Genomic DNA, 18,252 nt, shown 5'->3' on the forward strand with positions numbered 1-18,252 from the left:
TCCACAAAACTTACATACATGCACATAATTTCTCTCATTTACAAAATATGCTACTAGACCTTCTACACCTTCTGCCAAATTACAGCTAGAGGTGCTGAATGCCCAGTTCTAGCTCCCTGTGGCACGCCGGCAGCCACATTGCCACAGTGACTCTCCCGGCAGTTACCTTCAGAGAGCACTTGGTTCCACGTTTCTCAGCCTGCCCCAATGCACTCAGAAAACACCAGAGCTGCACAGAGAATTACAGTATTAGATCAAAAGATTTACAGCCCCCTAAACAAATTACTTCAGTGCAGCTGCCTCTATTAACCGAATTTATTATCTTCGCAAAAATCCCTAAATTAGGTTTGATGAGTTATTCTACTTAAAAACTTGTCACCTAGTATTGTTGATATTGTTACTATTTAATTCTTCAGTATTGATTTCGTATCAGCTTTTCCATCCTCCTGGCCTGGCAGAAAGAGGCTAACTGGCCTACCAAGACTCAGGTCAAACTTTCTTTCCCTTTCTGAACACTGATTAATACCTGAACACTCATTAAAGATCAAAGGAACAACTTCAGTAATGAAGACAAATTGAAACAACAGAGGAAACATTCCCTCAACCAGCTCCTTTAAGACTTTCAAATGCAAACTAAATCTTTTCCTCCAATAGATGTTACTTTACACCTCCTGAGCTAGAAACAAACTAGAAACTGTTTTATCACTCATGCAGGGAGCTAATTTCTTTCTCTGCACACAGCTACAAGTACTTTTTGAATATTTTTTCTTTTTCTTTCAAATTTATGCCCTCATATCACCACAAACTAGGATATGCTTTGATACCGTTCTCTTCTTTAACTATGAACTCTCAACTCTTCAGACATCTAACAGATTCTTCTCACACTCCCATTTTCCATCAGTGCTTTTCCTCACCATTCAATTCACTCAATTGTCTTCAACTTTGGGAAAACAGCCAATCTGAGGAACCAATATCTCAACTATTGCTGGGACTGCCCTCTGCCAGGCCCCAAGAATGGGGTCAGCTCACAAGCACCAGTTTCTTAGGGAAGGACCAGCAATCAATTCGCTTTTTGCAGTCACAGTGGGGTGTAAACCAGGGTTGTGTTGTGTGGGCCACAAGGTCTGTTCAAGTGAGAAAGATTAAATTTTAAGATGCTGTGAAGTGAGTGCAAGGAGATGAGCAGCACCTGGGACACCTCGAGCCAACACTGTGACCCAAGCAGAGCCCAGCCATGCCGAGCACTGACCTGCAGGTCTCTTGGTCAGGTTGAGGCAGTCCGCGTGGTACACCTTGGGGCAGCCTGGCTTCTTACAAGAAACTAGCTGCCCTCCGTCCCCACAGCTGAAACACTCATCTTCTCGCTCCTTCATCACCTCCGCCTGCGACCTGCGCTTCATCTGTGGCCGTCTCTTTAGCTTCTTGGACTTTTCCTCGGTGAGGTTGGGTTGGCTCTGCGGGGGAGACAATGTCAGTTAATGCGGGTCTCTGCCCCTTCCATCTGTTCCCTTCCTGCTACAGTGGAGACAACTGCAAACCCTGAAAATAAAAATCCCACTGCCAGCCATACCTGAAACTTACGTAGCATCTCTATAGTGCTTCTTAATATTTGGCAACCAATTTACTACAGCAAATATATAATTTATTTTTTTTTAAATTATTTTTAAAGAGCCTGGAAGCACTGCACCAAAGCCTGGTTGAACATAGGATATATACAATCAGCACCAGAAGAATGAGGAGCCAGGGGCTGCCTGGTGTCACCGAGCTTGTACCACCTCTCACAGACTGTTCATGTCCTCAGTCACAGCAGTCGGGCCTCCTTGCCCCCACGACTCATGAGGAGTAGTCTCTCCCAGGCCTTCCTGCACTTTTGACCTTCTCCACTCCTCTCTCCATCTTCAGTCTGAATTTATCTGTGATCTTTAGACCTATTTGTTCTCGTGTCAATGCTGCTCTTTTTCAGCAGAAATTTTTCCCTATCCCTGAAGTAACCACCAGGACACACTCTCCTTCTCACAAACCAAACACTCTCACAGTCTGCACCCTCAGTCTTCCTAATGGCTTTTCTCTGCCCCTGCTGAGTTTATTTCTGCCAAACACAAGTTACAGAATTATACACACCACTTCAGATGACACCTCGCACGCCGTGTACAACGACATCCACACTTCTCTACAAGAACAGGGAACCCCTCCCCAGGCACAGCCTGCATGTGCCTTTGTCACAGCTGCGTCACAACACAGCTTAGTCCCGCGGCAGCTGAACCGCACAACGGCTCCTTCTCCACCGTAACTGCTCACCCATGACCTTCTCACAGCAGATTTGTTCCTGCTATTACCCTCCAGGTGTGTACTCTGCCGTACTGATTCTCTCAACTCCAGCCCACTCCCAGTTATATTCTGCTATTCCTTTGCAACTGCCCCATCCTCTCCCACACCGATGATACTCGAGACCTCCGTGTCATCAGTACAGTTAAATTACACGCTGCCAAGAGCTGTGTTACAGGCAGTAATGAAATAACTGCAAATGGTCCCAAGATAGGCATCTAAATGGCTTAAGTGCTCTCTTCTCTGGCCTCAGGCTTCCTCCAAGGTTGCCTGCCCAGCTAGGTCCTCAGACCACTCCTAACCCCCTAGCACAGATCCTCTCCAGGCTAAGCCTCCCGTGGTATCAAACACTCAACTCCACAAAGATGATGCTACCTGTCCCAATGACTTTATCAAAGCACTATGGGTTTAATCTAAACAGACAGGTGCTAAATTTTATGCCATTTTCCACTTATCTTCTTGTCCAAATGTATCCTCCACACAGGACACCTCTGTGTGCCGAGACGATGCCTATGAGATACTTTTTGCATCCTCTATTCTGCGTAAATATTGGGCACTCTTTTCATCACTCTCCTATCAAGATTAAAAACAAAACCACCAAAACATTTAAAACCCTTTGCCTCCAGACCTACAATTTCAGAGTTCAGCAGCGGTGGTTATCCAGCTATCCTGCCACCAGGGAGTTACAGCTCTTGATTGTTTCCTTCCCCTTCACATGCTGACGTCTCTGTTTTCATACCATCACTCCCACGGACAACGGGGACAAGTCAGGCCTTCATTATCATTGAAAAGGATGGCAGTGAAATCACTTCACCTGAACTATTTCACCTATTCTCAGGGCCTAGTACCTTGTCCAGCTAATTAAGAGAACAAGAAAAACCTTTCACAGCTAATTTGAATGTCTAAGCAAGGTCTAACAGCTGGACTAAGCGATTCCCACTTGCTCACTGCAGTACAATAGACTCAAACACATCCTTCCACACTCCCAGTTAGAAAGGTCGCTTTTAAGAGTGAACTTAAGTATAATCAGCAAAGTTTTGTCTTGCTGTATCTTCCAGAAGCTTAAAAATGCATCTATTGTGGGATTAATTTGAGAAAAAAACCCCCACAGACACAAAAAAAGACAAACAACCAAGGTACTGTTTTCTTGGGTATTTCTTAGCCCATCTCATCAAGATGGAATGAGTCGCCTCAGGCATCACCATGGAACATTAATGCCAGCTAAAGGCCACCTTTCTCTGATTTCCACCATGCAACCTGCAATTTCAGGGCAAAAATGACAGTCAAGCCATGTATAACACACGGGCAGCACAAAATCAATTGAACTTTAAATTGCAACCCAAAGAACAACTAAATACATCAGATGTGTAATTCACTTCATCTGTCAACTTCTGAAGACATCAATTTTTTTTTCTATCATAGGCTAAATTTTCTGCTGAACTAAGCTCTCTGGAGAATTCACAAAACCTTCCCTATATTTTGAAGGGGCTTAACAAATGTGCTGCTGGAGCTTTTAACCCTGAGGTGTTGGTAAGTAAGCCACCAGTATCCACATGCCAGAGCAGAGGGATTACAGACCGATGTGCTGAAGGCTCTTGAAACAAACCAACAGCTGAGACATAGATTTAGCTGGTGACAGCTGGGAACTCAGCCAACTGCTCCTGTTACTTCCTTTTCCCAGTGAGAACCAGCTCACACAAGAAGGTAACTGAAATCAATTCCTGTTACTGCAACATCACAGTTAGAACATGAAGCTCTCAAAAGTCGGTGAGTTCTAAAAGGTAGTGATTTTTCTACTTCAGGTATAGCAAATTTCTTATTCCTGTCTGGTGTGTGCACTTCAGTCACCCAACCATAAGAAGGAAAAAAGCCCAGGAACTTTTCCTACTGCAGCGAAGATGGTGATGCAGAAGGCTTCTGGCTCTAAAGCAACTTCAGGTCTGAAGGAATGTGAATTTGCTGGCCTTCCATGCACACTCACAATTTATTCAGGCCTTTACTTTGGGAAAGCGGTTTCTTGGTTATACAACAGAAGTCTTTCCCATGCCTGTCCGCGGCCCCTCTAACATGATGGAAATTGTCATGCTAGTAAGCAGAAAATTCTGCAAAAAAAAAATCTTCATTTACTCTTTCGTTGTAAAACATGATTTCCTGTCATTATTTATAGCAACTCTAATAATTCAGGTCTAAGATCTGTGCTCTCAGAATGAAAACCCGGGTATTCAACTCATTTCAAGCAGTGTTTTCACGGTCACATTGAAACCAGATTACGCTTCCTGAGATCTCTGCAACAAATGACACACATCTATGCAAAGAGGTAACCTGGAAGAACGAAAGCTTAAAGGAGGCATCATACCTTTGGCCGTACTCCTAGGAAGCCACTGCAATTTGGGGCTCCACATTTACAAACGGTCTTTCCATTTCCCAAACACTCCAGATTGTAGTTGAAAGTCAGCTCAGTCCCTGGCACAAAAGCAGATCAAACCCAAGCAAGTTGTAATGAACTATGGAGCAGAACAGCTCACTGCTGAAGTAAAAGCACTTTTGAAATACAATGACATAAATGACTGCCACAAGTACACGAGGATACCAACTATTAATCTCCCCACAGATCTGTGTGGATTGAAAATCCAGTGCAACCCCACACTCCTACTACGTACTACCGCCAAAAAGGTGGCATTCAACCCCATGCTGTAGCATGCTTAGTTCCATTTCTTGACCCTGTAAATTAGAACTACAAAACTCTATTTATACCACGGATCTATGTGTTTCATTGTGCCAATGCTGGTGTAATGTCTCATGACTGCCTATGTGAAAACAGAAATTAAGTATCTTCCCAGGGAGCTACAAACCCTCCCCCTTCCTCACAGAAACACTCCCACGCTTTTAACTCCGGGTACTGACAGGGCGGGGTTCCTTACCAGCTTTGATATTTACAATTGCGAAGAGCCCAACCCGAGTATCGCCATTCACACACCATTTCTGAGTCTCACAGTTCGGCTGGCAGCAATGGTTCATGAACCGAGCGTAATTGCCCTTTGGCCCAGCATCAATGATTCGATCCTGGAATTGAAATTAAAAAAAAAAAAAACCAAACCCAAAACAAAAAACCCAAACAAAACCCACCAAAAACCAAAACAACAACAAAACAGAAAACCACATTTAATAAACTGTCATTTCCTGCTCAAGCCGTCAGCACAGGCTCCAGTATACCAGGAAAGCATTAATGAGTAGTGAAAACCATGACAAGGGAGGGATCTGATGGCACTTGCAAAGCACCCGAGTTCCTAGATGTGTTTTAACCGAGTGTAAGGACAGGGGTTACTGTGTTGCCTGGACAATTGACAGACACCCAGCCCGTTTCCACAAACCACTGTCCCTCACTGGGGCTGGCAGATCACAAGGCAATAGTCTCCTGCACAACATCATCTGCCTCTTCAAAGACAGACGAGCTCCCCCAGACAGCCAGGAAAGTGCTACTGTTGCTTTCTGGGAAGTTAGCTCTCCCTGCAGTGCCAGTACTGGATAAACATTACACCAGCACGCTTCTCGGGCGGCACTTGTGGTTCCAGACTCTGACTTCTGCTTAAAAGCAAAATAGTAGTTCCTATTTCTCCTATGCCAAGGTATAGAAGGAAAACGGGAACCGTATGTAACTTGTGAGGTACACTTGTGTACCGCACACTACCATGCGTTAGACAGCATTGGAGAGGGCAGCTGCAACTGAGATTTGGTTTTGTAACAATGAGGCAGACATTAACACTTGGTTTTGTCCCTGCTCCCCCCCACCAACCAGACAAGGAGAATAAGATACCTGGCACACACCAGCCCAGTTCTGGGCTCTCCACGGTTCAGCTGCTGGGAAGAGCTCCGAGGTTACCCAATTCACCTTGTTATGGTGAAGCAGGATCTGTGATCCCCGGACAACTGCATTCAGACACCTGCTTCACCTTTTCTGAACTCCAACGGTCAGTTCAGACTTTGCTCCTAATCTTAGTATCTAACCTGAAACTTCTCTACTGCACATTAAGTCCATTTTTTTAATATTCTCTTTGGTGGAAATGCAGACCAGCTCATCAGCAACTCCTAGCACCTTTTTTTACTTGCTGGGGAAGACCCTATCATACCTTCCTTGCAATTATTTCACTTCTGTCTAGAACGCTGGCAAGAGAAATTCCTTCCACGTACCTTATCCAGCGTCAACATGTAGAAATTGGTGATGTCATGCTCCTGAGCATAGCGGATTCGGGCTCTGCACTCCTCTTCATCAATTAGCTCCCCGACATATTCATTAACAAATTCGCCCTGTCAGAAAAAAATCAAGCTAGTAAGTCCAGACAAGTTCCCTCCAGGATAGAGGGACATCCACCTTTGTGCTAAAACTTAGTTCCCGTTTCCTTTACGGAAACCTTCGCATAAAAATCCTCCTCTGTGCTTTGCAGCCAGTTTGACCTATGCTCTTCACTAAGCGCCCTGAATCATACATCTGTTTCACACATTCAATAAGTAACTTGAAATAAATTAAATAAAGCAACTGAAAGCCATCAGATTATTCTTTGTGCTATGCAAAGAATTAATATTCAGGGACAGCACAAAGTAAACCACAAGAACAGCTCTGCTGCAAAGCTCAAAGCACTGCATAACTGCATTCCAGCTGAAAACAACACCCCTTTGGGGATCAACCACACTGAGCAGCAGGATGCACCTAGGGCACCTGCTCCTGCAGTGAACCCGTGGAGCTCCCTTGTTATGAAGCACTGCAGAGACTGTACTTCTACCATCAATGGGAAGCCCAGCTCTGCTCCACTGGAGCTAACAGGTGCCTCCATAAAATAAGTGAGTTTTGCTGTTTTCAGGCTGCTGAAAGTGAAACATAACAGGCGCATGGAGTGGCAGAGAGATCCTTTAACCTATATCACAGCAGGCAGCAAAGCCTAAACAGGATAGACTCACATTTTTCCTTCTGCTATCAAGCCCTCTCCTGTAGCATGTTGTCCCTACTCCTTTTTCAGACATTCTTCTCCTAGTATGCTAATTGTTCCCTGTTTCACTTCACCCTTTTTTAGCTTTGGGGTTCTCTTTGCTTTAACATTCTTCCTTCTTCATTCAGCACAGATGTGTGTCCACAGAACTACTATTCTCTGGATTTAAAAAAAAAATATACAAGTGTTTTAGCTGGAGATACCAGTTTCAGCAATAATAATAGTCATCTCCAAGACACTACCCTTTTGTAAGAGCCAAGCCCTGGTTTCAGTTTCTGATACAAGATTCTCACACTGGAAAAGCCTGGCTATTCAAGAACGGGGAGAGGTATAATCACTGTTCCCCATTTGGAAATCCTGAGCATCATCTTCAGGCCAGTGTTCTGGCATACTCACAAAACCCATCACTCATACAAGCAGACAAGTCAAGCAACCATCTTTCTCACCCTGTGGGACATCAACATGCAAACTATTTTCTTGGTTAGCTGAGCCAAAACATTCTTGCCAGGACTAGAAGAGGTAAATTCATCCATTTCTGTCCTAAACGGCATTCTATGGCAAGAAGTCTTCTTCAAATTACAGATTTTTCCAAATTTTCAAATCTATTGAAACCAAGACTGAGCAAGAGAGAAGCGGCAGGAGAAAATGACATGCAGAAAAAGAGTACATACCTTTCTGATGTCTGTTTTGGCTTGCAAGCCCCAGCCTCGTGCCAGCGTGCGGAAAATTTGTACCTCAGGATACTGCCGCTTGGAGAAGCACTGGTTCTGGCAGCGCTCCCCAGCAGGGCAGACCAGGGGGTGGCATTCATAGAGCAACATGCGATTGATGCATTCCGAATCCAGGCCACAGGGGTTTTCATCTGTTGGTTTGCAGTTGCAACGCGGTATCTCGGACAGGTCTGCAGTAAAGATCTGCACCTTACCCACTGGGCGGTTCACCTTGAAAGCACACGAAGGACGTTAGCTCTTCAGAACAACAGGTCATCCTGACTGTCACGTCTATACTCAACCCTTGCTGAGGAGCTGACAGGCCGCAGTGCGAGTTAGTTACAGCAAGGTGCAGGAGGACACAAGTACAGGCACATAGGTACTTCTGGGCACACCATTTCAAGAAGTATCTGGTTAGAGGGAACAGCTTAGGAGGATGCAGGTCCCCCATTAGCATCACCTGGTGCAGTGTGTACTCTGTGACCTCGGAAGGGGGAGAGGCCGCCAAGTGTCCCCCTCCCATCACCACTGTGCCTACATCCAGCCCAGCACTCTCATGGGGTGCACACCATACCTGTGACTAACACCAAACCATTTTCTGGGTGGAACAGTACCTTCTCCAGTCTCTTGAGTGTCAGGTCCTTTTCCTTAGCTTTTCCTTACAGCCCTGGTTTTTGAATCTGTTACCTTCAAGCTGGTTTGTCTCTCAGCTGTCACTATGAGAACCAGGCGGGCATGCCTGTGACAGAGTACAGAGGGCCTACCTATGCACCAGGCCACCAGCAGTTATAGCTCCCTACCCAACTGTCCTGCAGATGTAAATGAAAGAAAAAACAGACGAGGCTGGGGTTGGAAGGCCCAAAGAGGAGCTCAGAGTTAAGCCAAGGAGCTCTCTAAAAACCGCTCCAGAAGGAAGCAGAGTGCAGCACCAGGTGGAGAAGCGACTGGCGTGTCTGTGGCATGAGCAGGGTCCTTTGGTTTTGGTTAAAGGCAGCGAACGCTGAAAAGCAGGCAACAGAGAGTCAGGACTTTTGAGAGAGACACTGAAGAAAAGCTCCTTGCTGTTCTTTGCCTGGCTGAGTAATACCATCAGCTCCCTTTCCTCTCCCAGGACAAAGGAGGGGATCATTTAGCAAAACTATTCCAGCCCCCACACAATTTATCTAATCCCACCCATTGAGCAAAGTTTCTGCCCTGGCAACCTGCCTGAGGCTGGCCTAGCCCTGATCCTCCTCCTTTGTTTAAAAGCAAACCCTGATAAAAGAAACCTCTGATTAATCTCTTCAACACAGTCTCCCCTTCCTCCTCATACCGCCTCCCAGCTCCAACCTTCCTTATCCCTCTTGTGTTCTCCTCTGCTGCTTCCCATCTCTTACTCAGATTGTTAGCTCATCACCTCGTTAAGAGTGACAAGATCACAGGATTAGGACCACCCACCACTGGGCAGACAGAGGTGCCCTGGCTGGCTCTTGCACTACCACCCCAAGTGACCACGGTGTCGGAGGGTGGTGCCCCTCTCAGCATGCACATGTGCCCCACAGGCCTGCCCTACTCGCTGAGGCACTGCTGGTACAAACCCAGCTCCAAAACAGGGCACTGCTTGGACTAGCCACAACCCTGATGTGATGATGGATCCCAAGCATATTTTGCAGCCGCCTCTCGAGCTGGAACAGACCCCAAGGTACTGACCTCCTTAGAAGGCCAGGATGGGAGTAGACACAACCAGCTTTGGCCATTCCACCTTCTCCAGTTCACTGTACGCTCCTGCAAACTGCTTTGCTTTCCCAGGGGCAAACAGCTTGCACCCAGACCTCAGAAGAGCTGCCATGGCTAATGACCATGACCTTTATCATTTATATTAAAAGGGTATTTCAAAGGCTCCAAAATGCTTCCCAAGTTCCTTCATGCTGCAGCCAGAGACAGGCATAAAAATACCTATAATGAGAAACTCTATTTCCTCCACTGAAGCTGCCTGGCCCACACTGCTGCCACAGCATTCAGTTGTGTTCTTTACACTGTACAGTAACTCCTGCAGGATATACCTGCCTGCCTAAAAATCCTAGCTAGAAATAAGTGCCAGCTACCAGTTAAACTTTCACAGTTTGCCACATAAAAAAGGGGAGGAGCAGAGGCAATGAGAAAAGAACATAGTCCCACAGTCACTGGGTTTTTGATCAGTCTGAACCCACATCTCAAGCACATGCACCTGCTTGGCCCCAGCTCTTCTCTCAAGTCACCTCCATCCTGTAGGATTACTATTGCTGCTCCAATTCTATCTCAAAATACAGCCCTAAACATGAATAGTTCCCCAAAACTCAGCAAAAGGCCTGATATTCCAGCACGTACATCTGCTGTAGCATTTCTGTGCAGGACCAACCGATACAGAAAGAGATAGAAAACAAGAGCAGAGATGAAACAAGACACTGTGGGTTCCTATTTCCCACACAGCTCTGCTCCACTGCACCCTGACCATCTCCTGTCTTGCACCGCCTGGGATGCCCACCTTGCCATCAGTAGCACACAGCACTTGAGCACACTGCTTGTTACGAGCACTCTCCCCTAAGTTCCCATGGTAGAAAAACACTTCCCTCCAGACCACACAACTGACACGGAACAACATGGAGACGTCCAGATCTGTTCCAGTAAATCAGAGTACCTCTATTACTGGTGTCCAGCTTCCATACAGCTCTGCACATACATGAATCCTTTCTGGGGAGGATGACTGAAGGTGCGAAGAGGATGAAAATCACCTTCATATGCAGCCAGATTCCCAAACAGTAGCAATGTTTCTGTATACCTGTAAATCACCTGCACCAACAGCTCAAGACTTCTCTTCCACACCTGCCCGCCCCCCCTGCTCTCACCTTGATGTGTTTGTAGGGAGGAGGCTTCTTGTCGTTCTTTTTGTCTTCCTGAAGCTGTCTCAGTTCTTTCTGTGCCTTCAATTCTTCAAATCTTACTGCAGCTTCCTGAAGAGCTAAGTGAGAGAACAGGCTGTTCTGTTATGAGGAACTCCCTCTGCTCACACAGAGCTGGGCTGCCAGCGTCCACCCAGTGCTCACAGCTCCACAAGCAAACCAACTTGGCCACGTACGTCAGAGGTTCACCAGAGGGAGGTGAAGGAAAGGCCAATGCAGTAGGGCAGTCGTTACAGTAAGAGACCTGTCCATGGGTGATGAAGCATCCAAACTGTCAGCTAGCTTTGCCTGCTTTTGGGCAGAGGTGTCAGGCAGCTGCACTCACAACTCTCAAGAGCATTTTTATACACATATAACGACTGTATTAGACACAGGGAAGCTGACAAAGCAGCAGCTCACTCGGATTTAGAGCAGCTATGTCAGAGCTGGAGAAGCATTCAAGATCTGCACACCCTTCTCCCTCTCTGGGAGGCAGACCAATGAGTGTGCTGGATGATAGCTAAGCAGCAGCTCATTCTACAAATTTAATTTCACTTTAGGTTCAAGACTATGTTTTTCTCTGTTACAAGAATGCCACTTTTCCAAATGGGAATGAAGAGAAAAAGAACATGTACCTCCCTGGATAAAGGCACATTACCTTTCTTGTATATGCCATCCACGCCCTTCCCCATCTTGTCTTTGCTGCTGACATCACCTTCCATGTAAGGGAACACACGGGCCTGGTGGGTCCAAAGGTAATCCTTGGAGCCGAAGAACAGCACAGGGAACTCGCCGATATCGTGTTTCATTTTCTGGATGTTGACAGGAATTGTCCTAGGATGGCAAATCTCAGCTGGCCACCACCTGCAACACAGGGAAGGGCAAATGAAACCTCTGGCTTCCCCACATCCAACCACCTCAGAAGTATGCTACTGCATGGAGACACGGGGAAAAAGTGCGTGAGGGCAAGGCTGGTGGGGAGACAAGAGGCTGCTGGAGGAGGAGCACACATTTTTACCACTTTATCACTACATGCATGCAAAAAAAGCCAGCGGCTACTGCACTGTACCCTGCAGAGAGGAGCACCTTCTCACCTCAACCACCATGAGCACTGCATGAAGAAGGGATGAGGACAAGTCTGTTCTACCTTCACCTACCTGTAGCGCCCAACTTTCACCCAGACTACTTCCTTGTAGTGTGGCTTTTTGCCTGCCTTGCAATCATTACAATACCAGCTTCCCTCTGGCATCTCAATGTTTAGACACTCACGGTGAAACGCAGCCGGGCACGACTCACAGCATAAAAGGCTGCCCCCTGCAAAGAAAAGGAGGAGGAATTTATCAGAGCGACTGTGCAGAAGAGACTCGGACTCCACACTTCTGCACAGACACAGCTGAGAAAAGGGCACGATGCTCTTCTGCAAACCCTTTTCAAATGTTTTTCCCTACTCATGCTGCAAAAAGAACCCCTCTAAGGATCCAGAAAAAGTCCTAGCCTGAAGTTAGACTTAAATGGGGATGGATAGGAAGGCAATCTGTTCTCCACAGTTCTCACTGGCATGCTCTGGATGGGCAAAGCTTCTGCCTGCTCTACCGACTTCTTGTCAGGGCATTCCTTGGTGCCAGGGGACCCAGCGCAGACCACCTCACCTTCCGAGCAGACAAAGCACCAGCTGACGTTGACATGCTCGTGGTTGCGGCAGCCCCTCCGCGCAGTGAAGTGATTGGGGCAGATGATGCTGTTGGAGGCGAGGACCACGGAGCCGGCGGCGAGGCAGAAGTCGTTGGAGTGGTACGCGACCGGGCACCGCACACAGCGCATCAGGCGACCTGGCACCAGAACATGGCGGGACACAGTGAGCCTCTAATGGAGGACGATGGTTTGCTTCCTGCCAGAACTAGCCTCTATTGACACATAAGCTCAAAATGAACAACCATAGCTGATCTTTGGAAAAGGAAACCGACCTTTAATTTTTATAGACTGTCTGTGACATACTCACTAGATTCCTATTAAATTATTTAATATAACAAAACATATATAAAATATAACATATATACAATTGTATTATTTAAAAGTGAAAAGCCTCCCGCGTCCTGTGCAGAAACAGTTCAAGAGTTCACAGACTGGGACTGCTTCCTATCATACACAAATAATTAGTAAATCAGCTCAGACAGTAATTACAGAGGGGGTGTTCCAAGTGCTTAGCTGTACATAACAAAATCAATCTGCGTAGCTTCTGAAAACATCGGCACTCGCCTCTCCACTTTATCACATTTTACCCTGAAATTCCAGAACGGAGAAATCAGAACTGCCTCCAGGCCTAATTTACCCATGGTTTCTGAGAGCCTGTTTTCAGTTCCTCACAGGAGACTACAAAAAGGGAGAAGAGGTGGGAGGAAAGGGGTAAGTCTGACCACTGAGAAACAGGAGCCACAACAACACAAATGTTCAGTGGGGAAGTGGTCAGCTGTTGGCTTTAGGCCTTAGTGCTATCTTCTACACCAAATACTGATATATGGAAAAAAAGACAACTTTAACACAGATCCTGAGGACAAAAATAGAACTGGTCTTATTGTCACTCATCTTAAGATACCAAGGATTTAAAGAAAGGCAGCTTTAGAAGCAAACATACAAGACAATCACATTAAATATTTTAAGTTTAATCACGTGAGATAAAGGTGAAGGTATTGCTGCAAACAGCTCAAACAAACGTTTGCCTGAGAAGCTTAGCCCAAGGGTGTCACTACTACAAGATGAGAGTTTGCAACATAAAAAAAAGGAGAATTAGAACAATATCATAGTTTTTACTACACTGCTCTCCATGCCGTTGCCTTGATAGCCAGTGCTGCTAAGCTGGCACCATCTGCAGCACTGAGACAGTGAAAAGTAGGTACGAGAAGCACGAGAGTGTCCATACAGCTCCAGACACTTATTAAAAAGCCCAGAGAAGCATGTGGCATCCCTGGACGTGCAGACATCCAAGTGTCTGAACAGCCAAGAACATTTTAGTTGCCATGTCTGACCATCAGGAGTGCTGATGAGCAGCAACCTCGCATACCGACGCCACCCCTTCCATTCCCCTGAGAGAAGCTATTCCTCAGCAAACGCTACAGCAAGTGCTGTGGCAAGGACAGAAAATCAACATAAAGAATTAACAGACCAGGTAAGTGCACAGCGGACATGAAACAACGAAAAAGCTTCTACCTGCATCCCCTAGACCACCCTAGAAGATTTTGGTACCTTTAGATGCAGAGATGTTTGCTGGGTTAGCAGCATGACAAGTCATGCAGATGTGCAGGGAGCATCGGAAGCCCTTGTTCTGCATGACCGTGGGCGGATACTTTTGAATGCATGCTTCGTGGTAATACTTCCCACAGAGGGGCAGCAAGCACCGTTTTACATCTTCCCCACAGCTCTTGCACACAAAGCAGGTATGGACCCCTGGAGAAAGAGCAGCAGACATAACACAGTCACACAGAAGGGCTAAATGAAGACGTGACACTTCCACCAGGCTGCACATCAGCACAGCACAACTTCCCAACCTGCTGTACCTATCCCAAAGCACAGCTCTCTGCAGCAGCCTGTTTTGGCCTGCAGCTACAATAGAACTCCAGACAGAAGAAAAAAAAAAATAGGAAAAAAAAAAAGAAAACAAAAGAGTATTACAGTTGTGATTTCAGGCCCGGGAAAAATAAGAAGAAAAACAAATACCGACAACTGTACTTAGACATTCCCCCCTTTCCAGCCCGCTCCAGACTCATCCTCCCCACCAGCCCTCTCTCCCTAGCCCCAGATAAGAATTTCCCTCCTTCCCACCAGATCCCTGACATTCACTTCTTTGCAACCCATGTCTGAATCAACAGTAAGACCAGTTAACTAGAAAGTCATCAAAGACCAAACCAATAATGAGAGGACAGAGCTAATTAGCAGCCCTACTGCACGCACATCACTCCAGTAAAGGAAGCACTAGGTAAGCCTGCAGCAAGCACCCCGCAGCAAGCACCCCGTCCTCCTGTGCTCACAAAAGCTGACTGTACCTGTGGAACACTCGTTGCAGATGAATTTGCCCTTTGGCATCTCAGAGAGCCCAAGGCACTGCAGGTGGAAAGCACCACAGCACTGCGCCTCACACAGCAACAACTCCCCTGGCTTCTCGCAGATCTGCAGGGAAAGAAGCACAATGTCAGCTCTGAGCGACCTCCTTCCCCAGCTCACCCCAGACAGCAACAATCCGCGTGCTGGCCAAGACTGCCAGCAGAGACTCCTGCAGAAAAACGCTAAGTTTTCCTTCTGCCAGTAAATTCAGGTGGTTTGTGCATCACCACTGCCATTTCCCATCCAGTCCCTGCTACTATGCATCAGCTAAAATAGATCCTCCATTGGCCACGTCTCTGTAGTAACTGTGAACTTTAGCAGAAGAGGCAATTGCAGAGAAAAGGCTCAATTCAGAGCACAAAAAGCTGGTTAATTCTACAACAAGCACCTTGAGGTTACCTGGGCTTATCTGGGGCACTAGTGTGTCCCAGAACTTACACAAAAACACTTTACAGTGGTAAAGTTTCAAAGAGATTTCTTCAAGGACACTACCTGACACACATTCTCCTTTAGAGCTGCTCCTCCTCCACGCTCCCCCTGCATCTTTTTGGACGAAGGCACTCCATGGTCATTCTCTAACCCCTCTTCATTACCCTCTTTGGGGCTTGCAGCAGTCCCATGAACTGATGTCTCCCCCTTTAAAAAGAAATCCAGAATCAGGGCTGTCAGTAGTTCCTGTCCTGACTTGGAAAATTCAAACTCAGCCATTGAGCAAGTAACAGGTTTGGCAGTTGGTCTGTGTGCGTTACCCACCCTGGAGAGAACATCCCCCATACAGTTCCACCAAAAGACTTACAACAAAGAAAAAGACTTCTTAGTTTACTGTATCATCAGAAAATACACACTCAACACGTTTTCCCGTGCATAGTCCTTCTCTGAGGAAGGAGCCATGGCTGAGGAAGATATTGCCCTGCATAGGAACGAATCAGGAAGCTGGAACAGTCTTAAGCATCCTGCATGCTCATGTCTGCTTGCACTGGAAATGCAAATGAAAAACTTCAAACAATCAAACAACCTCTATTGCAGTTGTCACCCAGCAAATGAGCCAGACTTTGCCCCACACTTGTCTGAACTTGTCTTAATCCATGTAGAATACAGGCATGCAGGAACTGAAGGCCTGTGTTAGTATGAACTAGGTGGCCAACACCAAAGCGAACAGTGCAGCAGGGCACTTGCACCCTCATCCTGCCTGGGGTAAGGCGTCTTTCATAAGCACTGACCAGAACATCTACTGGTGAAAGAGCATCCTGCTGAGCAGATGGCTTTCAAATGATAAAAGACCCAACTGCACCCTCATGGGCAAAGTCAGGGATTCTGCCACAAGGCTTCCCAAGGTGGAAGGACACCTTCTGATGTGTCTGGGACCTGCCCAGACACCGTCAGAGGGAAGAAGAGCAGCAGGTGCCCTAGACACACTTGTTTCTACCACAAGATACTGCTGTCCTGGAGCTTCACATGGCAACGCTGCCTTCACTTTCATCAGGACAGGCAACTAAGAGGTAGGAAACGCCACCCTGGCAGCTTCCAGGCCTCTCATATACACTCTAGGCAACGCTTCAGTGGTCTCACCAGCCCCAGCTGCCCCTCCAGAGTGGGTACACCTTAAGGGCCGTTAACGCTGCACCAAAGCAACGCCTTTAGCCAAGTGCTTTGAGCAAGAATATTTTAAGGACTCTTGCCATTTTTTAATATCCCAGCTCACTGCAGTTAGCTGAGCGATCTGAGCGTGCAGCTGTCAGTCCCTCCTTGGGTCACCAGGCCATACCCAGTGTATGCCCAGACCCAAACTGCACACCTGAAAGACCTCGTGAGGAATTCAAACTGCTGGCAGGAGCAACAGCCGTCACTCTCATACCTGCTTGGTGCCAGGTGCCCAGCTAATGATCATGAGAGGGAGCTTTGCACCACTTTCTGTATGGGACAGTATCAGTCTGAGCTGTGGTGCTACTTAAGCTTGGAAGCTGAACTGAATGCCTTCTGAACACATTATCAGTCTGGGTGAAACGAGGACATAGAGATCTCCCAAAGTTTAAAGCTGGAAGAACCTGGAGCTGGTATTCTGGTCAGATAATGCTGCTTCCTTTGCCCCCCTCTCCCCCTCCCCTCCATCCCTTGAACGTAGCAGTTTATTTTTATTTGGAGACATTTTAAAGTCATGTGAGCTGTATGAAGCAATAATGTACAGGTGCACTGACTGTATACTAAAGCACACAACAAAGATGAATGGTATAAACTGCCTTTATTAAAAAAAAAAAAGCAGCAGCAAAGGCCCAGCTACAAACTACTGCCATTCCAACACACCATATGGCGCACAGCCTTACAGACTATCATCACGATCTTGCTGGAAGGCTGGCAGCGATGCAGCCTGCAGGAATACCGATAAGGAGCACATGAGCTGCTGCCACCCTACCACACGGCCCTGGCAGAGGGAAGGGAAAGGCCTCTACAGCATTGGTAAAAAGACTATCTAAGAACAAACACAACAGCCACCTTTGCCTCTGTACACAATAATGTTTTCTCAAGCTAAGTGCTATGACACTTTTGCTCCTGCAGCTGCATTTCTGCTAGGAATCATGTAGTCGGCTGCAAGGCAGCCCTCTGGCCCAAACACTCACTTTGGCTCCTGGAATGTTCCAGGAGCAGCACTAGCGACCAGTGCTCCAAGGACTAGTTACAACTCAGGTCCTCCTACGCCTACATAGGTGCTCCCTCTTCTGCTCAGCAGTGACCTCAGGGTTGCAGGGGTCACTGCAGTGAAGAACAAGAGCAGGGTTAATCAGCTACTGGTATGGGCAAACAATGTCAGCTATAGCTTCTGCTTATACTGGGGCCCCAGTGTTACAGACACAAAGTGAGCTCAGCCCCTCTCATGGTCACCAAGGTCCCTGTCAGGAGGGGTGGGGTGCTGGCAAACAAGCACCACCTGTCCTATGGTCAGTGGCACTAGCTTCCTGCCATAGCAAAGGTTTCAACATAGTGTTCTGGAAGCAGAGGGGACACTCAAGATTTCCTACAGACAGAGGTATGAGGGATTTACACAACTAGTTTGTCTTTCCATCCTTCTGTCTGCTTTCTACCACAGCTGCTAGGACTCCTGGTTTGAACCCTGATGGCCATGTTTCATGTGTTAATGGAACAGGAGACTTAAATACACCAGAAGTCACATAACATTAACCAGCAACTCTCTTCAGATCTGGAAGCATTTGCTAGCAGCAATGCTACCTTAACAATTGGGCCCACGCT

At 46.8% G+C, this 18,252-nt stretch overlaps 1 protein-coding gene across 4 annotated transcripts in view; it reads right to left on the reverse strand.

Moving 5' to 3' along the window:
- The window catches only part of NSD1 (nuclear receptor binding SET domain protein 1), a 67,292-nt gene that overhangs the window by 11,531 nt on the left and 37,509 nt on the right, over positions 1 to 18,252 (reverse strand). For all 4 annotated transcript variants that reach the window (XM_086470803.1, XM_086470806.1, XM_086470804.1 and 1 more), the window contains 12 exons: positions 15,502 to 15,645; positions 14,952 to 15,075; positions 14,155 to 14,355; positions 12,564 to 12,743; positions 12,072 to 12,228; positions 11,573 to 11,778; positions 10,882 to 10,994; positions 7,979 to 8,248; positions 6,514 to 6,630; positions 5,247 to 5,388; positions 4,682 to 4,788; positions 1,250 to 1,454 (listed from right to left, as the gene is read on the reverse strand). In XM_086470803.1, the coding sequence (XP_086326929.1) occupies positions 1,250 to 1,454; positions 4,682 to 4,788; positions 5,247 to 5,388; positions 6,514 to 6,630; positions 7,979 to 8,248; positions 10,882 to 10,994; positions 11,573 to 11,778; positions 12,072 to 12,228; positions 12,564 to 12,743; positions 14,155 to 14,355; positions 14,952 to 15,075; positions 15,502 to 15,645 (1,966 nt within the window). The remainder of the gene's footprint in view (positions 1 to 1,249; positions 1,455 to 4,681; positions 4,789 to 5,246; positions 5,389 to 6,513; positions 6,631 to 7,978; positions 8,249 to 10,881; positions 10,995 to 11,572; positions 11,779 to 12,071; positions 12,229 to 12,563; positions 12,744 to 14,154; positions 14,356 to 14,951; positions 15,076 to 15,501; positions 15,646 to 18,252) is intronic.

Source organism: Leptosomus discolor, chromosome 10 (genome assembly GCF_034619465.1).
Source record: "Leptosomus discolor isolate bLepDis1 chromosome 10, bLepDis1.hap2, whole genome shotgun sequence".
Classification (NCBI taxonomy): Eukaryota; Metazoa; Chordata; class Aves; order Leptosomiformes; family Leptosomidae; genus Leptosomus; species Leptosomus discolor.